Here is a 19,485-nt window from a genome sequence, read left to right as displayed (position 1 = left end):
AAAATAAAATCCTAATAGTTGTGTCTCTCCAGATTATTTTGTTATTTAAATATTTATTCCTTATGAACGAATGCAGAGTAATCTAGTAATCTGATGAGGCAAGCAAATGGCAAATGTGATGTTTTCAGGGAATCTTTGCTTTTCAAAGTGTAGGCTAGGGTGATTGGTGGAAAGTGATGGAGCTCTGAACGGCTAGTGATTATAGAATCAGAGTGATCTAATAAATTCTTGGATATCATATATTGTTTAAACTCAAGCGAAACTAGGAAAATGAGCTACGAATGTTATATTTACCTCTTTTCTATAATCGCCACATAAATTGCTAGAAAAAATTGAGTTGTTGTCTTAAACATAGTGAAATTTGCATTATTTTCAAACTGATTGTGTAGGATAGTACTTAAAATATTCACAAATCCTTTTTTGTAGCCCCAAATAAGTTTATTTTAGTTTTCCAGGTTGCACATATATAAAACGGTTTCAACAATCTTAAGACATCACATAAAATAAAATGTAATCTATTACATTTTACACGTAGGGCTCTTGCCTTGCAGACTGCTGATTCAATTCCCAGCAGATGGTCCCCCTAGGCCACCAGGAGTGATCCCTGGACATAGAGTCAGGACTAAGCTCAGAGTACCACCAGGTGTGTCCCAAACACACACACACACACACACACACACACAGACACACACAAAATTATCAATCAACTCCATAAATATTAGCAATTATATATTGAACTTGTCTCTCAACAGTGAATGAAAGGAAGTAAGTGCTTCTTTTCTTTGAAACACTTTTCTCAGAGCTAACTTTATGGCTTTGTTTCTCAGGCTGTAGATCACTGGATTCAACGCTGGGGGAACTATCGTATACATGATAGTGAGCAACATGTCCAAAGCAGTTGGAGATTCAGAATGCGGCTTGAGATACTCAAAGGCACCAGTAGAAAGGAACAATATGACGACAGCAAGGTGGGGAAGGCAAGTGGAAAAGGCCTTGGCTCTGCCCTCCGCAGATGGCATCCTCAGCACGGAAGAGAATATGTGCAGGTAGGATAATCCAATAAATATAAAACAAAGAAATGACAGCAAAGCTGTAAAGATAGTGACGTCAATTTCACTCATAAACTTACTAGAGCAGGCGAGTTTCAGGATCTGGGGGATATCACAGAAGAACTGGTGAATGATGCGGGGGCCACAGAAGTGGATGGAGAAAGTAGCTGCCGTATGCATGGCTGAAGAGATGGCCCCACTGACCCAGACGCCGATGACTCCATGGACACAGGTTCTGACGTCCATGATGACATCATAGCGCAGAGGAAGGCAGATGGCGGTCATAGGACATCAATGTAAGCATGGACAGCTCAGCCGAACTACAGGTCATCAAAGCAAAGCACTGCAGGATGCATTCCCAGAGGGAAATATTCCCACTGTTCATGAAAGCGTTGTAAACGTATCTTGGCACAGTCACGGAGATATAGCAGAGATCCAACAAAAGAGAGATGCTTCAGGAAGAAATACATGGGGGACTGGAGACTGTCATCCAGGTAAGTCGTGGTGATGATGAGCATGTTGCCAGTTAAAGCCAACACGTATAAAACTAAGAACACAAAGGCATAAAAGAGTTTTTGCTCAGAATTGGGAGAAAAAACCAGGAGAAGAAACCCATTCATTGTGAAATTATCCATAGTCCTTGACCTCTTTCTTATTGTGGCTGACTGCAGGACAATATGAAATCCTTCGAATAGAAAATTTTTTGATAAATCAATCTGAACTGTGAATTTTGGGTGAGAAATCAGAATCAGCACTTCTTATTAATGTGAAGAGGCTTTGCATACTGATAACCATCTCAATAAATTTAGTTACTTTGGCTATTTGATGGGACTAGATATTGGTTATGGAATCTTAGCATTTTACCATTGCCGTTTCAATTTTACAAATGGTAACACTGGAGGACCCGTAGACAAAGATGAAAAGAAATCATAGTACAGGAGATTTGGACATATGTAAAGGGTTGTTAGGTGATGTATTGTGGTTGAAACTGACCTTGTATCCTTTTTATGTTTTTACTTTTCAATCACAATCACAACCATCCTGTTATTCGTCGATAGCCTCGAGCAGGCCCCAGTAACGTCTTCTTCATCCTAGCCCTGAGACGTTTTAAAAAAGTGCCACATTCAAGGCTCTTTCAGAGTTAGGAGAATGAGACCCATCATTGTTACTGGTATTTGGCATATTGGGTACACCATGGGGAGTTTGCCAGACTCTGCTGTGTGGGCAGGTTACATTCGGTAGCCTGCCAGTTTTTTACTTTTGATTTTTGGAAATTTTGAGATTTTGTTCTTAGGCCACTCCCAGTGATTCTAATAGCCACTTCCCGCCCTGTTCTCATGGCTTTCTGGGAACCAGCTGTGCAGGACTAGAGCGTGGGATTCCTCCATGCAAAAGACCACTTTGCCGCCTCATGATTTGATCCCTTGCAACAGTTGGTTTCTGAGCATTGCCAGTGAGACCTCAAACGCTGGGGGCCATCAAACACTGCCAGACAGAATCTCTCATGCCCACATGACATGATCCTAGGAACACCTCTTTTGGGGTCCTAGGTCTGAACTGTAACTGTATTTTACAGGATATCATGAGAGTGGCCCAGGGGTCCCATCAGCAGTGGCTGGGTTCTCCTGCCCTTAATACACCAAACATATATACAGACATCTGCACATATGTGCACATAAAAGTGAAACTACGAAGAAAGTGCTCCCTGGTACTGGAGAGCCAGATCTGCACGGACCTTCAGGCCCTAGAATGGAGCAGCTGCCCCTGTGTGTGAGAGTCTCTGGTAATGGTTGTAGGTCCCTCGAGAGCTGCTGTGAACAGCCCTCTCCCTCCAAAGTGCCCTTCATCCCTCACACCTCTTGTAAATAAGCTTCTACACTCCATTCACTGTCATAAGCCTCCCTATTTACCCATCACTACAGAGCACAGTGGCTCTTGTGGGAGTTTTCTACTTTGTTCATGCTTGAGGGCAAACGTTCCTAATGCTTTTTCTTCTTTCTCAAGTTTTTTTCTTGCAATGAAAAAAGATTACCAGCTGTTTTTACAGTAAGGTGGAAACAAAGGACCAGAGGGGAAAACTAACCTCAGACTCTGGGAAAACTGTGATTCCCTAGAGAAAGGGAAGGAAGGTCGGAGATGAGGCTGCAGACTTGTGAGCAAAGACGCTGAATCCAGCCAGCCAGTGCCCACCCAGGACCAAGAGGACAGGCACTGTAGCTGTACCAGAGGGAGTAGTGAGGTTCAACTGCACGATGTGAGGTGATTGTGGTTAAGTCCCAGGATGTAAAAGTGCCGAGAAGGCCAGAGCGATATCACAACCGGGAGGGCACTTGCCTAGCATGAGGCTAATCTGTGTTCATTCCCCGGTATCATCCACCAAGCACCACAGGAATAATTCCTGAATTCAGAGTCAGGAGTGAGCCCTGACCACCAACAGGTGTGGCTCTTAAACTAATAATAATAATAATAATAATAATAATAATAATGGCTGGAGCGATAGCACAGTGGGTAGGGCGTTCGCCTTACAAGCGGCCAACATGGCCGACGCGAGTTCGATTCCTCCGCCCCTCTCGGAGAGCCCGGCAAGCTACCGAGAGTATCCGATATGCCAGACACAGTAACAACAAAGTCTCCAATGGAGAAGTTACTGCGCCCGCTCGAGCAAATCGATGATCAACGGGCGGGCCTTTACCTTTTTTAATAATAATAATAATAATAAAAACTGTTGATCTCCAGGACTGAGTCTACTGTGATTGCCATAAAGAGTGGAAGGTATGGAATTAAATGCAAATGATAGGGAAGGGATCATATGACTCCACAAGGATGTTTCTGGAATGGAAGGATGTTGATAGGAATCTGATCATTTTATTCCACAAAATGTTTCTGGATAGAAGAAGTTTCTATTCTTATTTTTAATTAAAATAACATAAATATTTGTATTTTGCAATTCTCAAGTAGAGATATGATTCTTTTTATGCCCATAGATCTGTCATTTTTTGCATTCCATTTTACAATATCGCCTCTCTTTCTAGAACCTAAGGAAACTCACCGGATCAACCCAGAAATATCTTTCCTGATCATAGGGATGGATATTCTGTCAGTCTCAGAAGTCAACATTTAGATGAAATTCATATCTCTGCTATTCAGTTCATTTCAATAAAATGCAGTTTGTGGAGAGCAAAAATAAGTCCATTTCTGTCCTGTGGCCATTTGGGGTTAGGTGTGAAGTCCCATTGTCAGCCACAGAGATTCTGGGTGCTCTGGGTATAGGCAATTCTGTGTAACGCCCCGGGGTCCAAACTTGCAATTCTATTGCGTTTTCTTGCAACACATTTTTCTGTTGAAGTAATTTTAATGATCACACTTACTGGGTTCTCCTTGCCCTCACTCTACCAAATCTCTATACATCCATGTGTGGATATGTGCACATAAAAATAGACTACAAAGGAAATACTGGGAGCTTGCCTTCCATGTACCTGACACCAATTAGGTGCCTGGGACCACAAGCTTCTCCACAAACAATTCTGTCCTTTGCCCCCTGGGCACTCAGAGGTGCTGGCAGAGGTTCTCCCTGGTACTGGAGGGCCCAGCAGCACCTCACTTTCAGGCCCCAGAATGGAGCAACTTGCACTGAGAATGGCTGCAGGACCCTTGGGGGATGCTGTGAAATGCCCTCTCCATTTATAGTGTTATCCAGCTCAATGCTCTGCTCGTTAATAAGCTTCGAAACTCTATTCGCTGTCATCAGCCTTCCTATTTACACATCACGACAACCACAGATTAGCTATTCTAGCAGGTTTCTAATTTTGTCATGTTTGAGGGCGAACGTTCCTGATGCTTTTCCTCTCATTCAATATTTTTCCTTGGAGTGAAAAAAATTAGTAGCTGGTTTTCCTCTTAGGTGGAAACAAAGGACCAAACAGGAAAACTATCCTTATAGTCTGGGAAAACTGTGATTGCCTGAGAGAAAGGGAAGGAAGGTAGGAGGTGAGGCTACAGGGTGTGAAGCTCAAACCCTGAATTTCTAAAGTGAATAAATCAGCCAACATCCAAAATGTCTACAGGTAATAACACTGGTAATAACACTGTTTTTCTCCAGAAAAAGTTCTATTTGATGGATTCCCTTGCAAACTTTTCCAAACATTTAAAGAGGACCTACTTCCAGTCCTTCTCGAGCTTTTCCAGGAAATTGATAAAAACAGAAGCTCTCCCAAACAGTTTCTATGAAGCCCATATCTTTCTAATACCAAAAGGAAACAAAGACACCACAAGAAAAGAAAATTACAGGCCGATATCCCTGATAAACACGGATGCAAAGATTCTGAACAAAATACTAGCAAATAGAATTCAACAACTCATCAAAAAGATCATACATCATGACCAAGTGGGATTCATCCCGGGGATGCAAGGATGGTTCAACATTCGGAAATCAATCAACATAATCCATCATATCAATAAAAGAAAAGATAAAAATCTTTTCTTTCAGATGTGCTTTTTCTTTGAGATGTGCAGCCGCAGGAATCGTGCACTCCAGAAACTCAAAATGTTTTAATGAGATGATACAGCATGAGTTAAAACATAAAAATCTTTTTTCTTGGTATTGCTTTGAATACTGGGGTGTTTGTGGTTTCAGATATATTTAGTACCATTTGTCCTGTCTCATTGAAGAATGCTGTTTTGATTAAAAAATATTTTTATTGAACCACTGTGATTTGCAAAGCTTTTTACAAAGTGTCAATTTCCCTTCATCAATGACCCCAGTTTCCTTCTTCCCTGTGACAGATACATTTTTAATTGAGTTGTAGTGTGATCTCATGGTTTTAGTGCTAAAAGTATTTGCATTAAGTCCCTCTAATGCCTCAGGTAGACCATTTATTTGTACAAGGTTAATTCTTTCAATCTATGAATACAGAAATATTTTCCATTTCCATCTTTACAGCATACAGCCGCAGAGAAGGGCCACATGGAGGGCTGGCTCCACAGCTCCTGGAGAAGGCACCAGCTTCCAGAAAGAGCCGAGATCACCGGGAAGTCCCAGATGGGGTAGGTGCCGCATCCCGCCTCCCCGAGATGGAACCCAGGTGACCAGAAGCCTCCACAAGCATAGCTCGAGTATGCGGGAACTAGGACTCTTCCTCCAAACGGCCGCGCGACATCTCTGTTTATACAAAGTGATCAATGGGAAGTAAACCACCCAACGTTTCTCCCTGAAAATCAGAGTTAAGTTTGGAGCACGGCCACAGCCCCAGAAGCACAAGGACTTAATGCAGAACCCAGCAGTTTGGAGCAGAAAAGTGAACGAACGATGAGTTAACCCAGGCCATCATTTCTGCCCAGAGGGGAAAGGGTGTTGCCCCATTCGCCCTCTCCTCTTTGGAAAGAAGATGGCAGCCACATGGGTGCCTTGTGGAGAGCAGGTGTGAGCCGGGGGTGTGGGGGCGACAAAAACCTCATGGGAGGGGGGGCGTTCCGGTCCATCCTTCACGCCCTACCGAGGTCACCAGTTGCCCCCTACGAGCGGCTCTTCAGCACGGCCACAGCCCCAGAAGCACAAGGACTTAATGCAGAACCCAGCAGCTTAGAGCAGAAAAGTGAACAGACTATGCGTTAATCCAGGCCATCATGTCTGCCCGGAGAGGAAAGGATGTTGCCCCATTCGCCCTCTCCTCTCTGGAAAGAAGATGGCGACCACATGGGTGCCTTGTGGAGAGCAGGTGTGAGCCGGGGGACTGGGGGTGACTAAAACCTCATGGGAAAGGGGGCATTCCAGTCCGTCCTTCACGCCCTACCGAGGCCACCAGTTGCCCCCCACGAGCGGCTCTCCAGCACCGCCACGACTCCAGAGCACAGAAACCAATCTCTTAATTATCTGACTCTCCGTAGAAATACTTCCAGGGTTAATTAGCAAAATCGCGGAAATCCAAAACCAACATTTAATTCTTGAACCCAGCTGTAGAAAGCGAATCACTCCACAATGCTTTCTCAGCATGTCTGATTTGGGGGGGGGGGGGTAAACTCTAAATAATAGTGGTGCATCTTTTATTGCAACAATGAATCTAATCAAAGCAGATAGAGTGTCAACTAGAATTCATCTGCCTCGCAGGCATTGGGTGGGGTGGGGGTGGGGTTTAATTGGGGTTCTTCGTGGTAAAAAATAAGTATTGGTAAAGGGAAAGGTGTTTGATATTTGTATGACTGAGACCTAAACCTGAAAGCTTTGTAACTTTTCCCACAGTGATTCAATAAATAAATAAATTATAAAAAAAAGAAATATATTACATTTCCTTGCATCTTTTTAAATTTTCTTTGGTGAAAGCTAGTGTATAAGTCATTTCACCTTTGTTAAGCTGATTACTAGGTGCCTCATTTGTGGATGCCATTTTAACTGTGGTTTTTAATTTTGCTTCTTCTTTAATGTGTTATTTGCATGGAAAATTCAGCATTCTATTGTATATTGATTTTTGCTTCATCAATTTACTGTGCTGGCTTATTGTATCTAAAGGATTTTTAGTGAGGATTTAGTGTTTTCCATAGATATTACCGTAGACATAGTGATATTTAAGTCAAATAATGAGACTCTAACTGGCTTTCAAATTTGATTTAGCATAGCTATTTTTAAATGTCAAATATCTGTGCTGTGTAAGTCCAATACAACTTTAAATGATAGTGAAAATGTTATATATCTTGTGCCTAATCTTAAAGGGAAAACTTTCAGCTTTTCGGCAATTTTTATTGGAATATGTAAAAAATGCCTGGGGCAATAGCAAAGCAGTAGGGCATTTGCCTTGCAAGCGACCCAGGTTAAATTCCTTTGCCTGTCTCGGAGTGGCCGACAAGCTACCAAGAGTATCTTGCCTGCGTGGCAAAGCCTGGCAAGCTACCTGTGACGTATTCGATATGCCAAACACAGCAACCACAAGTCTTGCAATGGAGACGTTACTGGGTCTGCTCGAGCAAATCGATGAACAAGGGGAGGACCGTGCTACCATGCTACCCTGTAAAAATGCCAGCCAGAGTCATAGTACAGGAGAGAAGGTGTTTGCATTGCAAGCCACTTACAAAGGTTTGAACCCCAGTATTTCATATGTCCCCTTGGGCACTGCCAGGAACTACTCTGGTACAAAACCAGAAAAAAAGCCTGAGTATCACGGTTTGGGGTATGCCCCCAAAACTAAAAGCACAAAAACCATAAACAGCAGCTGCAGAACAATGTCAAATGGAAATTTCATATCCCCTGAATTCAAAGTAACAGCAAAGCGAAAAGAACTGAGTCAGTATGACATTTGAATAAAAATAGGCACATAATACTGGTGGGGATGTTTCAAAATATCTTATTCACAGTTGCTGGGACCATTTCTTGATTCTACCTGATGGGAAAATGTTTTTTATTTTTGACGCTTCTTAAAAGATGAAGAATAGAGCTTCCTTTTGATCATGCAACTCCCAAGATATTTACCTTCAAAACATGAAAATATTTAACTGAAAGCACATATCCACACCCATGTTCACTCAGCATCATTTTCAATATACAAGACATGTAAACAACTCAAGTGACCAGTGGCAGATGAATGAACAACTATCAGAATATGTACATAATGGAATACCACACAACTGTGGGTGAAAATGAAATCATGCAACTTGCTTCAGCTCAGAAGGAATTGAGGTAAAGTTTACAGAGTGAAGTCAAACACCTGATTATCTCACTCATTTTCAGAGTTAAGGAAACAAGCAAAGAACTGAACAATTCCCAGTGAATACAGCCCTGAGATAAAGTCAAGAGAACAGTTGTGTAGGAGGCGTGGGGAAGGGGATCTTGCAACAATGGTGGAGGGGTGGAGGCACCTGCTGGTGGGCATCTTATAAAACAATAATATCAGTTCTATTATCAAAATATAAAAAATAAAAAAGGAAATAAAATTTAAAATCTAAATAAAAGTAGTAAATATTTATTATTATGGAGAGGTTGCAACATTGAGGAATATTTCAGAAAACAAAATATTGACATTTAATAATATGATAAATTGAAATATCGTATCAAATTATCTGAACATTTTATCGCTTACATACTGTACCTGCACAGACTATTCTCTAAATGACAAAAGCTTTCAGCATTATTGTTTTACTGGTGGTGGGATTAGAGCTGGGATGTTGTAGGTCTGACACTAGTCTCCTGTAAATGACCTGTAAATCATGATGCATAAAAAATAAGTCAATAAAATTTATAAACCTGCATTTCTTTGGATCTCCCAAATTATACTTTTCTTTAAATATTTGTTTCCTGTGAATGCAAAGTAACCCAATATACCTGGAGATGCAAAGCAAATGGGATATGGAGTTTTTCAAGGTGACTTCAGCATGTGTGATTGAAGTCTCAGGAAGTTAATAGAAGATTACTGGGTTTGGAATAACTAATGATGCAAAGAATCAGTGTTTTCTCAATCTTCGCTATCAGGTATGTAAAAAAGGAAAATGAGCGCTGAACCACATATACACTATTTTCCATGACTACCATATAAATTACCAGGGAAACAAAACTAAGTTGATGTCCTAAACATTATGTATTTTGCACTATTTTCACTTCCGGTTTTGTGAAGTAAAACTTAAAATATTCAAAGTGCTCTTATAAAATAAAACTCAAGAGTAGTTTTATTTAGTAGCCCTAAGTATGAATGTTTTTTTCAGCAGCACACACACACAGAGATTTCATCAACCATAAACATCAGTTAAAATGAATATTTATCTGTGAACTAGCACACGTTAATTTTACCCACATATATTGAACTTGTCTCCAAATAGAGAATGAATAGAAGTACATCTTTCTTTTCTTCTTTGAAAAATCTTTCTCAGGGCCAACTTTATAGCTTTGTTTCTCAGACTATAGATGATTGGATTGAATGTTGGGGGAAACACTGTGTAAAGAATAGTGAGCAAAATGTCCAAAGAAGATGGAGATTTTGAAAGAGGTTTAAAATAATCAAAAGCAACTGTAGAAAAAAATAATATGACAACAGCGAGATGTGGAAGGCATGTGGAAAAGGCCTTGGCTCTGCCCTCAGCAGATGGCATCTTCAGCACGGAAGAGAATATGTGCACGTAGGAGAACCCAATAAAGACAGAACAAAGAAGTGCCACTGAAGACAAGAAGGCAGAGACACCGATCTCACTGATATACTCATTGGAGCAGGAGAGTTTCAAGATCGGGGGGATATCACAGAAGAACTGGTAAATGATACGGGGACCACAGAAGTGGATGGAGAAAGTAGTTGCTGTATGCATGACTCCAGAGATAGTCCCACTGACCCAGACGCCTATGATGCCATGGACACAGGTTCTGACACCCATGATGATTTCATAGCGCAAGGGATGGCAGATGGCCACATAGCGGTCATAGGACATCAACGTGAGCATGGACACTTCAGCAGTACCACAGGAAACCAAAGCAAATACCTGCATGATGCATTCCCAGAGGGAAATATTCCCACTGTGCATGAAAGAGTTGTAAACGAATCTTGGCACAGTCACGGAAATATAGCAGAGATCCAACAAGGAGAGATGCTTCAGGAAGAAATACATGGGGGACTGGAGACTATCATCCAGGGAAGTCGTGGTGATGATGAGCATGTTGCCAGCTAACGCCAACAAGTATAGGACCAACAACAGACAAGCATAAAAGATTTCTAGCTCGGGCTTAGCAGAAAAACCTATGAGAAGAAATCCACTCGTGAAATTATCCATTCTTATTGATTTCTTGCTGTGTCTGACTGAAGGACAAGATGGAATCTGTTGAGCAGAAATATTTTATTATACTTTAATAAAGTTGTTCACAATGATTTATTCCATTTAATATTCCAACACCAATATCACCTTCAATACACTTTCCCACCAACATATTTCAAAAGTTTTATCCCAAGTCCCAAGGCCTGCCCCCAAAGACGGACCTAAATAATTTATTTTGCATTGCTTGAACAGAATGTTTGGGTAAGAAGTCGACATCATAAATTCCTCCTTATAAATCTGAAGAAGTTTTGTATCGTGATAATGATCTCAAGCAAATAGTTACATTATCTATGTGGAAGATTTGCATATTGTTTATGGGAAATTATAAGTTTTGTTATTGCCATTTCAATTTTCCAAACAACCAAAGTATAGGTTCCTAGGACATAGATGAAAAGGATCAAAGTCTAGGGTGATGGCACATAGTAGAATGGATTGTTAGGTTTCATGTTTTGGCTGAGCCTGACCTATAGTTTTTTTTTTTTTACTGGAGAGTTTGAAATTTGGGTGTTATTTGGTTTTAGGCCTCTCCCAGTGATGCTGGGGGATATTCCCAGCTCATAGGAATGTCTGGGAACCTGTGGTGCAGGAACAGAGCATGGAATTTCTCAATGCAGAGCACGACTGAGTTTATCCTGAAATTGATCCCTTGGAACAGGTGGTTTCTGAGCACTGCTAGGTGAGCCCTGGAGGCCCAGCAGCACTGCCAGACTGAATCCAGTCACCTCCAGCGTGACAGGATCCTAGAGGCACCTCCTCTTGGACTTTAGATATGAACTGGAAGCATCGTTTGCAGCATATTATGGGATTGGCCCAGGGGTCCCCCGAACACACACTGGGTAGTTTCTGCCCTCCCTAAATGAAAACAAACATATTCACATTCACATAAAAATATATGTACAGCCCAGACCTGAGAGTTTGCCTTGCATGTACCAGATCCTTGTTAGGCCCTTGGTACCACATGCCTCCCCCACAGTATTGCTGATCCTGAGGTCCCTGGGCACTCCTGGCTGGCATAAGTGCTCCCTAGCTCTGGAGGGCCCAGCGGCACCCCACCCTCAGGCCCTAGCATGGAGTCACCAGCCCCTGTGAGCTAGACTCACTGCTAATGGCTGCAGGCCCCTTGAGAACTTCTGGAACTTCCCTCTCCATCTAGAGTGCTGTTCAGCCAAAACACTGCTTGTAAATAGGCTTCAAAACTCTATTCATAGTCATCAGCCTTCCTATTTACACATCACTAGGAACACTCAGTGGCTATTCTGTGGGAGGTCTCAGGGCACAAGCTCCTGATGCTTTGACCTTCTTCAAAATTTTTCCTTGGAGTGAAACAAAATTAGTAGCTGATTTTCCTCTTACATGGAAACAAAAGACAGAACAGGAAAACTAACCTTAGAGTCTGGGGAAACTGTGGTTGCCCATAAGAAAGGGAAGGAAGCTTAGAGGTAAGGCTAAAGGATGTGAAACTCTTATCCTGAACTTCTAGAGTATATAAACCACCAAACAACCAAAATGTCAACAGATAATAACAAATAATAAATGTTTTTCTCTGGAAAAATGCTTTATTTTGTCATTTGTTTTTATTTTTGTGGTATGTCATCAGTGCTCGGGGAAGACTCATAACTTTGTGCTCGGAGGTTGATCTCTGCAGTGCTTGGGGGATGCCCAGTTTCCTGCTGCAAAGCCAGTGCTCAGCCTGCTGAGTTGTCTCATTCTCCCCAGAAAAACACAATTTCAAAACAGACTGTATTGATATGACCTATACAGGCACGATGATATGCTCACAATCACTGTGGTTAACACAAAGTACCATATCACATGTCCTGAAAACCTAGTTTCCCAGTCTGAAAGCTCAAAAGAACACTCTTTACAATGTGTATTGTTAAAATATAAGAATGCTGCTGAAATAAACTGAACTTATTCAAGCTTTCAGTTGAAATTTTTTATGTTGTGAAATATCATTTTTTACCCACCAAATATAGTTTGTAAAGATTTATTTCAAATTTGTTTATCAAGTACTGTTAGTTAATGAGAAAGTCACCTGAACGGTACAGTAAAATCTGTGTGTTCTCTGGAAAAAATTATATAGTTAAATCTATTTTGGGTCTATTCTACATAACACTTAAAATAAGGCACAAACTAATCAGTACTGAAGATTATTACGTCTATTTAAAATGAGTTACTAGCAAAATCCATTGAGAAACACTAAAATTAATGAACAATTACTTATATAAAGATTTCAAAAGGCTCTGAAAACAGGACATTAAATCCTTTTTTTCTTGAAATGGAATCGTGATTATTCTTGTAAGTAGGATTATATATTATATATACCTGAGAATCTCAAAAATGTGACTAGATAGGAGTGGAATTGGTATAGAGCATAAGGAAATAAGACAAATAACAAGAAATCATTTCTTACTGTGAGTGTATGATTATATCTGTTGCTGAATTATAAGTTTGCTTAAGTCTGAGATTGGTGGAACAAAATTATCTGATAGGAGGTGTCCCCAATACTTAACAAAGCTAAGTTCTTGGCATATTTGCTCATTGTTGGGGTGACAGTGTTTGAGCATGTGTGTGAGTGGCATCTGTGTGTATATTTGAGTGGAAGGTACCGAGTTAAAGATATTGATAGGAAAATGATGATTTTATTCCACAAAATGTTTCTGGATGGAAGAAGTTTCTATTTCTATTTTAAATTAAAATAATGTGAATTTTTGTATTTTAGTTTAAAATTTTCAAGTAAAGATGATTCTTTTTATGCCCTCAGAATCTGTCATTTATTTGCTTTCCATTTTGCAATATAGCCTTTCTTGAACCTAAGGAAACCTGCCAGAGCAACCCAGAAATTTCTTACCTGATCATAGGGATGGATAATCTGTCAGTTTCAGAAGTTGACATTGAGATGAAAGTCGTATCTCTGCCACTCAGTTCATATCAATAAAATTGGCCTGTGGAGAGTAAAGATGACTCCTTTTCAGTCCTTTGGCCATCTGGGGTTTGGGGTGAAGTCCCATTGCAGCCACAGAGATTCTGGGTTCTCTGTGTATAGGCAATTCTGAGCAACACCCTGGGGTCCAAACTTGCAATTCTATTGGGTTTTCCTGCAACGCATTTTTCTGTTGAAGTGATTTAATTAGCACATCTAGTAACTGGAAGTACAGCTTTATTTGTGTTCATTGAATCACATGGTAAATACTGTATAAGTTGTGTTTTGATTACAGAATACCTACAAGGCAAATTAATTTCTTTAATTAATTTTATTGACTCGATAAATAATTTAATTCATAATCTGATTTTAGGATAATACCCCGTTTGTAATAGTCTTTATTTAAAAATGAGGTAAATATGAAGTTTCCTGTCTATTAGTAAAAGAGTTATCCAGTCTTAATATTTTATATTAAAGATTTGGTAACATGGTTATAATAATATTAAAGTTTAGAGCATTGATGTACAAAGTTACTATATCCCACCAAAGTATCCAAGGAAAGTATCCCAGATTCTCCACCATTGTAACTATGTGACCTGTAATCTGCCTTTTCCTACTCCATCACTTTTCTCACACTTTCTGATAATCTGAGTTTTGTAATGCAAGGCCAAGGATTTGTCACTGTTCAATCCTATCCAATGTGATTCTACAAACGTAGCTTATATTTCTGTATACTACAGATAAGTGAGATCATCTGGTATTTGCCATTTACTCTTTGACTTAATTCACTTAACACACCTTCCAACTCCATCAACATTGCAGTCAACTGTATATTTCACCTGTTCTTATATCTACACAGTATTGCATTATCTGTATAATAACTTCCATATCCATTCCTCTGTCACTGGACATTTGGGTTGATTCCAAGTCCTGGCTATTGTATTAAGCATTGCTAGGAACATAGTTCTTCTCACTTATGATGTTAATGTTTACTTGTTGTTGGGTGGGGTAGATGCCCAGAAGTTGCATTTCTCCAACATATTGTAGGTATATTATTAGTTTTTTAAGAAATATTGATAATGCTTTCCATAACATTAACTATGTCGAGGGTTCCTTTTTCACATTTCTGGTTATTCCAATCTTTTTTTTTAATATATGCCATTCTCACTGGTGTGACATGTTATCTCACTGTCATTTATTTGTTTATTTACATTTCCCTGATACCAGAAGACAATATGCATTTTTTAATATCCATGGGTCGGTCATCTGTGTATCTTTTTCAGGGATGTGTCAATCTTTTCCCCCTCTTTTTGATGGGGTTTTTGGTACTTTTACTGTTGAGCATTTTAATAGCCTTATATGTAATGGATAGTAGCCTTTATCTGAATTGTTGTGTACAAATATTTTCCCACATTCAATAGGGCATCTTTTAATTTTTAGCCATGGGATATTTCGGCCATAGAAACCATTCTTAATTTGATGTATTTCATTTATTTACCTTTATTTTACTTATTATGTTAGGATGCGGATTTTGACTCCAGAGACTGCAAACAGCAAGCAAGGTTTATTGTAAGACTGGATAGCCAGGGTTGAGCCGAACCATCAGGCAAAACCCCGAACTTCTTCAAAAGGAATCTTATATATATAGGCCTTCACTGGCCATTACAGCAAAGCCCACACATTTCATAGCCAATAGATTTGTAACAACATATACTTTCTTAACCAATCCATTTAAAAGTACATCACTCCTTAGCCTATAGATTCAAAGATCAGCATTGATGTACATAGGCATTGTGGCTAGTGGGTATCTGGTAACTCAGATATTCGGTTATCTTCAATATTTACCTGGGTCCCTTTGATTCTCAGCTCCTGGCTCCTGCATTCTGGTGGGGCAGATAAGGGAAAAGTTACTAGCAGAGGTAACAGATAAGTAAGAGCCAACAAATGGTTTCAGAATTTACATCCCAATAAGGAAGGGCTTCACAGCTAAGGCTCTACTAGGGAGAGGGCAGGAAAGGGAGAGTTACTAATTAGCAGAGTTTAGCTCTGGAATTTTTCTCAGGGTCTCTAGGGACCTTACAATTATTGCCACTGTTTTTATTTATCTATTTTTTATTATTTTTATTAGTGAGACTCCATCTCCGAATGCAACAGCTATGTGTACCTAGGTTGAGAAGTCAACATGACAAATGACCTGGCACCCGAGCTGCGCAGGAGGAAGAGAGTGGCTTGGAACGCCTTCAAGAACTTCAAAGAAATAGCTAAGAGCACGAAGAACCTCCAGCTCTGGGCACATCTCTTTGATTCCACTGTTCTTCCTGCATTAACATATGCCTCAGAGACCTGGGCCCTACACAAACAAGATGAGAATGCTATTCAGGTCTCCCAAAGAAGAATAGAAAGAGCTACGCTTGGAATATCACGTTTCACTCAAATGAGAGAAAGAATCCTGAGTTCTGACATCCATCGACGATCAAGAATCAGGGACGCTGTCTCATTTGCCAAGGTGTCTAAAATCAGATGGGCTGGTCACGTAATGAGATTTAAAGATGACCGCTGGACTAGAGCTGTTACCGACTGGATCCCACGGGATGTCAAAAGACCGCGTGGCCGCACACCTACCAGATGGTCAGACTCCTTCATCAAGATCATGAACGATCGATTTGAGGCTCTTCATGTTCCCAGAGCAAACAGATGCCATTGGGCTACACTGGCACGCAACAGGGACAAATGGAGACGTTACTGGTGCCCGCTTGAGCAAATCAACGACTAACGGAAAGTTAAGTGATTAAGTGATTAGTGAGGCACCATGAGGTACAGTTGTATACTTACAAACTTTTGTGCTTGGGTTTCAATTATACAATGATCAAATACCCATCCCTCCACCACTGCCCATTTCCCACCACCACTAGCCACCGTTTTTAAATAATTGCAGACTTCTATTAGGTTCATATGCCGAACAGCTCTCGATATATTTACCTCACATATATTTAATGAATTTTGTTCTAATAGCATGTTCTTTTACTAGAGATAATTGCAAAGTATTTAAAGATTTCTGATTAAGCCCAGCACAAAGCAACAATATTTCTTTTAGCAATCTGTAATCAGTGTACTCTTAGAAATTCTTGCAACAACAATTAGGCAAGAAAAATAAATCATTGAGATACAAGTTTGAAAAATATAATGTGAGGAGTCACTATATACATGTGACATGATAACATCCATTAAATTAGAACATGTCATGAAAAGGGAAAACGATTAAAAATTTAAATTTAAAATTTTTAAATAGAACAGATATAGAACAAATGTCTAATATTATATTAAGCTTACAACATGGAGACTATATTTCAGAAGACAAAATAATAGCATAAAAGTATAAAAAATTTAAAATAGAATATAAAAGTATCCAAACATCAGATTATTCCTTCGATACTATACCTTCACAGGTACAATTTTCTAAATGACAAATCTTTTCATTTTTGTGCTTTTACAGATGGTGATATGGAATTTGGAACATTGTTGACCAAGGACTATCTTATCAACAACATTTTCATTGATGATGCCTAAAAAATAAATATATAAAATAAAATCCTAATATTTGTGTCTCCCCAGATTATTTTGTTATTTAAATATTTATTCCTTATGAACGAATGCATAGTAATCTAGTAATCTGACGAGGCAAGCAAATGGCCCTATGTGATGTTTTCAGGGAATCTTTGCTTTTCAAATTGTAGGCTAGGGTGATTTGTAGAAACTGATGGAGCTCTGAACGGCTAGTGATTGTAGAATCAGAGTGATCTAATCAATTCTTGGATATCATGTATTGTCTAAGCTCCAGCGAAACTAGGAAAATGAGCTATGAATGTTATATTTACCTCTTTTCTATAATTGCCACATAAATTGCTAGAAAAAATTGAGTTGTTGTCTTAAACATAGTGAAATTTCCGTTATTTTCAAACTGATTTTGTAGGATAGTACTTAAAATATTCACAAATCCTCTTTTGTAGCCCCAAATAAGTTTATTTTAGTTTTCCAGGTTGCACATATATAAAACGGTTTCAACAATCTTAAAACATCACTTAAAATAAAATGTAATCTAATACATTTAACAGGTAGGGCTCTTGCCTTGCAGACTGCTGATTCAATTCCCAGCAGATGGTCCCTCTAGGCCACCAGGAGTGATCCCTGGACATAGAGTCAGGACTAAGCTCATAGTACCACCAGGTGTGTCCCAAACACACATACACAAACAAAATTATCAATCAACTCCATAAATACTAGCAATTATATATTGAACTTGTCTCTCAACAGTGAATGAAAGGAAGTAAGTGCTTCTTTTCTTTGAAACACTTTTCTCAGAGCTAACTTAATGGCTTTGTTTCTCAGGCTGTAGATCATTGGATTCAACGCTGGGGGAACTATCGTATACATGATAGTGAGCAACATGTCCAAAGCAGTTGGAGATTCAGAATGAGGCTTGAGATACTCAAAGGCACCAGTAGAAAGAAACAATATGACGACAGCAAGGTGGGGGAGGCAAGTGGAGAAGGCCTTGGCTCTGCCCTCAGCAGATGGCATCTTCAGCACGGAAGAGAATATGTGCAGGTAGGATAATCCAATAAATATAAAACAAAGAAATGACAGCAAAGCTGTAAAGATAGTGACGTCAATTTCACTCATAAACTTACTAGAGCAGGCGAGTTTCAGGATCTGGGGGATATCACAGAAGAACTGGTGAATGACGCGGGGGCCACAGAAGTGGATGGAGAAAGTAGCTGCCGTATGCATGGCTGAAGAGATGGCCCCACTGACCCAGACTCCGGCAACCCCATGGACACAGGTTCTGACGTCCATGATGACGTCATAGCGCAGAGGAAGGCAGATGGCCACGTAGCGGTCATAGGACATCAATGTAAGCATGGACAGCTCAGCCGAACTACAGGTCATCAAAGCAAAGCACTGCACGATGCATTCCCAGAGGGAAATATTCCCACTGTGCATGAAAGAGTTGTAAAGGTATCTTGGTACAGTCACGGAAATGTAGCAGAGATCCAACAAGGAGAGATGCTTCAGGAAGAAATACATGGGGGACTGGAGACTGTCATCCAGGGAAGTCGTGGTGATGATGAGCATGTTGCCGATTAAAGCCAACAAGTATAAGACCAAGAACAGAGAAGCATAAAACAGTTCTTGTTCAGGTTTGGCAGAAAATCCCAAGAGAAGAAACCCACTCATTGTGAAGTTATCCATAGTCCTTGACTTCTTTCTTATTGTGGCTGACTGCAAGACAAGATGAAATCTGTTGAATAGAAATTTTTTTGATAAATCAATCTGAACTGTGAATTTTGGGTGAGAAATCAGAATCAGCACTTCTTACAAATTTGAAGAGGCTTTGCATAGTGATAAACATCTCAATAAATTTAGTTACTTTGGCTATTTGATGGGACTAGATATTGGTTATGGAATATTGTGCATTTTACCATTGCCATTTCAATTTTACAAAAGACAACAATTGAGGATCCTCAGACAAAGATGAAAAGAAATCAAAGTGCAGGAGACGTGGACATATGTAAAGGGTTGTTAGGTGATGTGTTGTGGATGAAACTGACCTTGTATCCTTCTTAGTTTTTTACTTGTGATTTTTGGAAATTTCTAGAGTTTATTTTTAGGCCACTCCCAGTGATGCTGCTAGCCACTCCCTGCCCTGATCTCATGGCTTTCTGGGAACCAGCTGTG

At 39.9% G+C, this 19,485-nt stretch overlaps 2 protein-coding genes across 2 annotated transcripts; both read right to left on the bottom strand.

Moving 5' to 3' along the window:
* Positions 1-1,369: 1,369 nt before the first annotated feature.
* Positions 1,370-10,784, bottom strand: LOC130040351 (olfactory receptor 14J1-like). Its single transcript, XM_056132396.1, has 2 exons — positions 9,863-10,784; positions 1,370-1,596 (listed from the first exon to the last, which is right to left on the bottom strand). The coding sequence occupies exons 1-2, from the start codon at positions 10,782-10,784 to the stop codon at positions 1,370-1,372; spliced, it is 1,149 nt and encodes a 382-aa protein (XP_055988371.1).
* A 7,249-nt stretch (positions 10,785-18,033) lies between these two features.
* On the bottom strand, positions 18,034-18,999 carry LOC130040350 (olfactory receptor 14J1-like). Its single transcript, XM_056132395.1, has one exon. The coding sequence runs from the start codon at positions 18,997-18,999 to the stop codon at positions 18,034-18,036; it is 966 nt and encodes a 321-aa protein (XP_055988370.1).
* Between the last annotated feature and the right edge of the window lie 486 nt (positions 19,000-19,485).

This window comes from Sorex fumeus, unplaced genomic scaffold, assembly GCF_029834395.1.
Source record: "Sorex fumeus unplaced genomic scaffold, SorFum_2.1 ptg000094l, whole genome shotgun sequence".
Classification (NCBI taxonomy): Eukaryota; Metazoa; Chordata; class Mammalia; order Eulipotyphla; family Soricidae; genus Sorex; species Sorex fumeus.
This window is presented reverse-complemented; position numbering and strand designations above follow the sequence as displayed.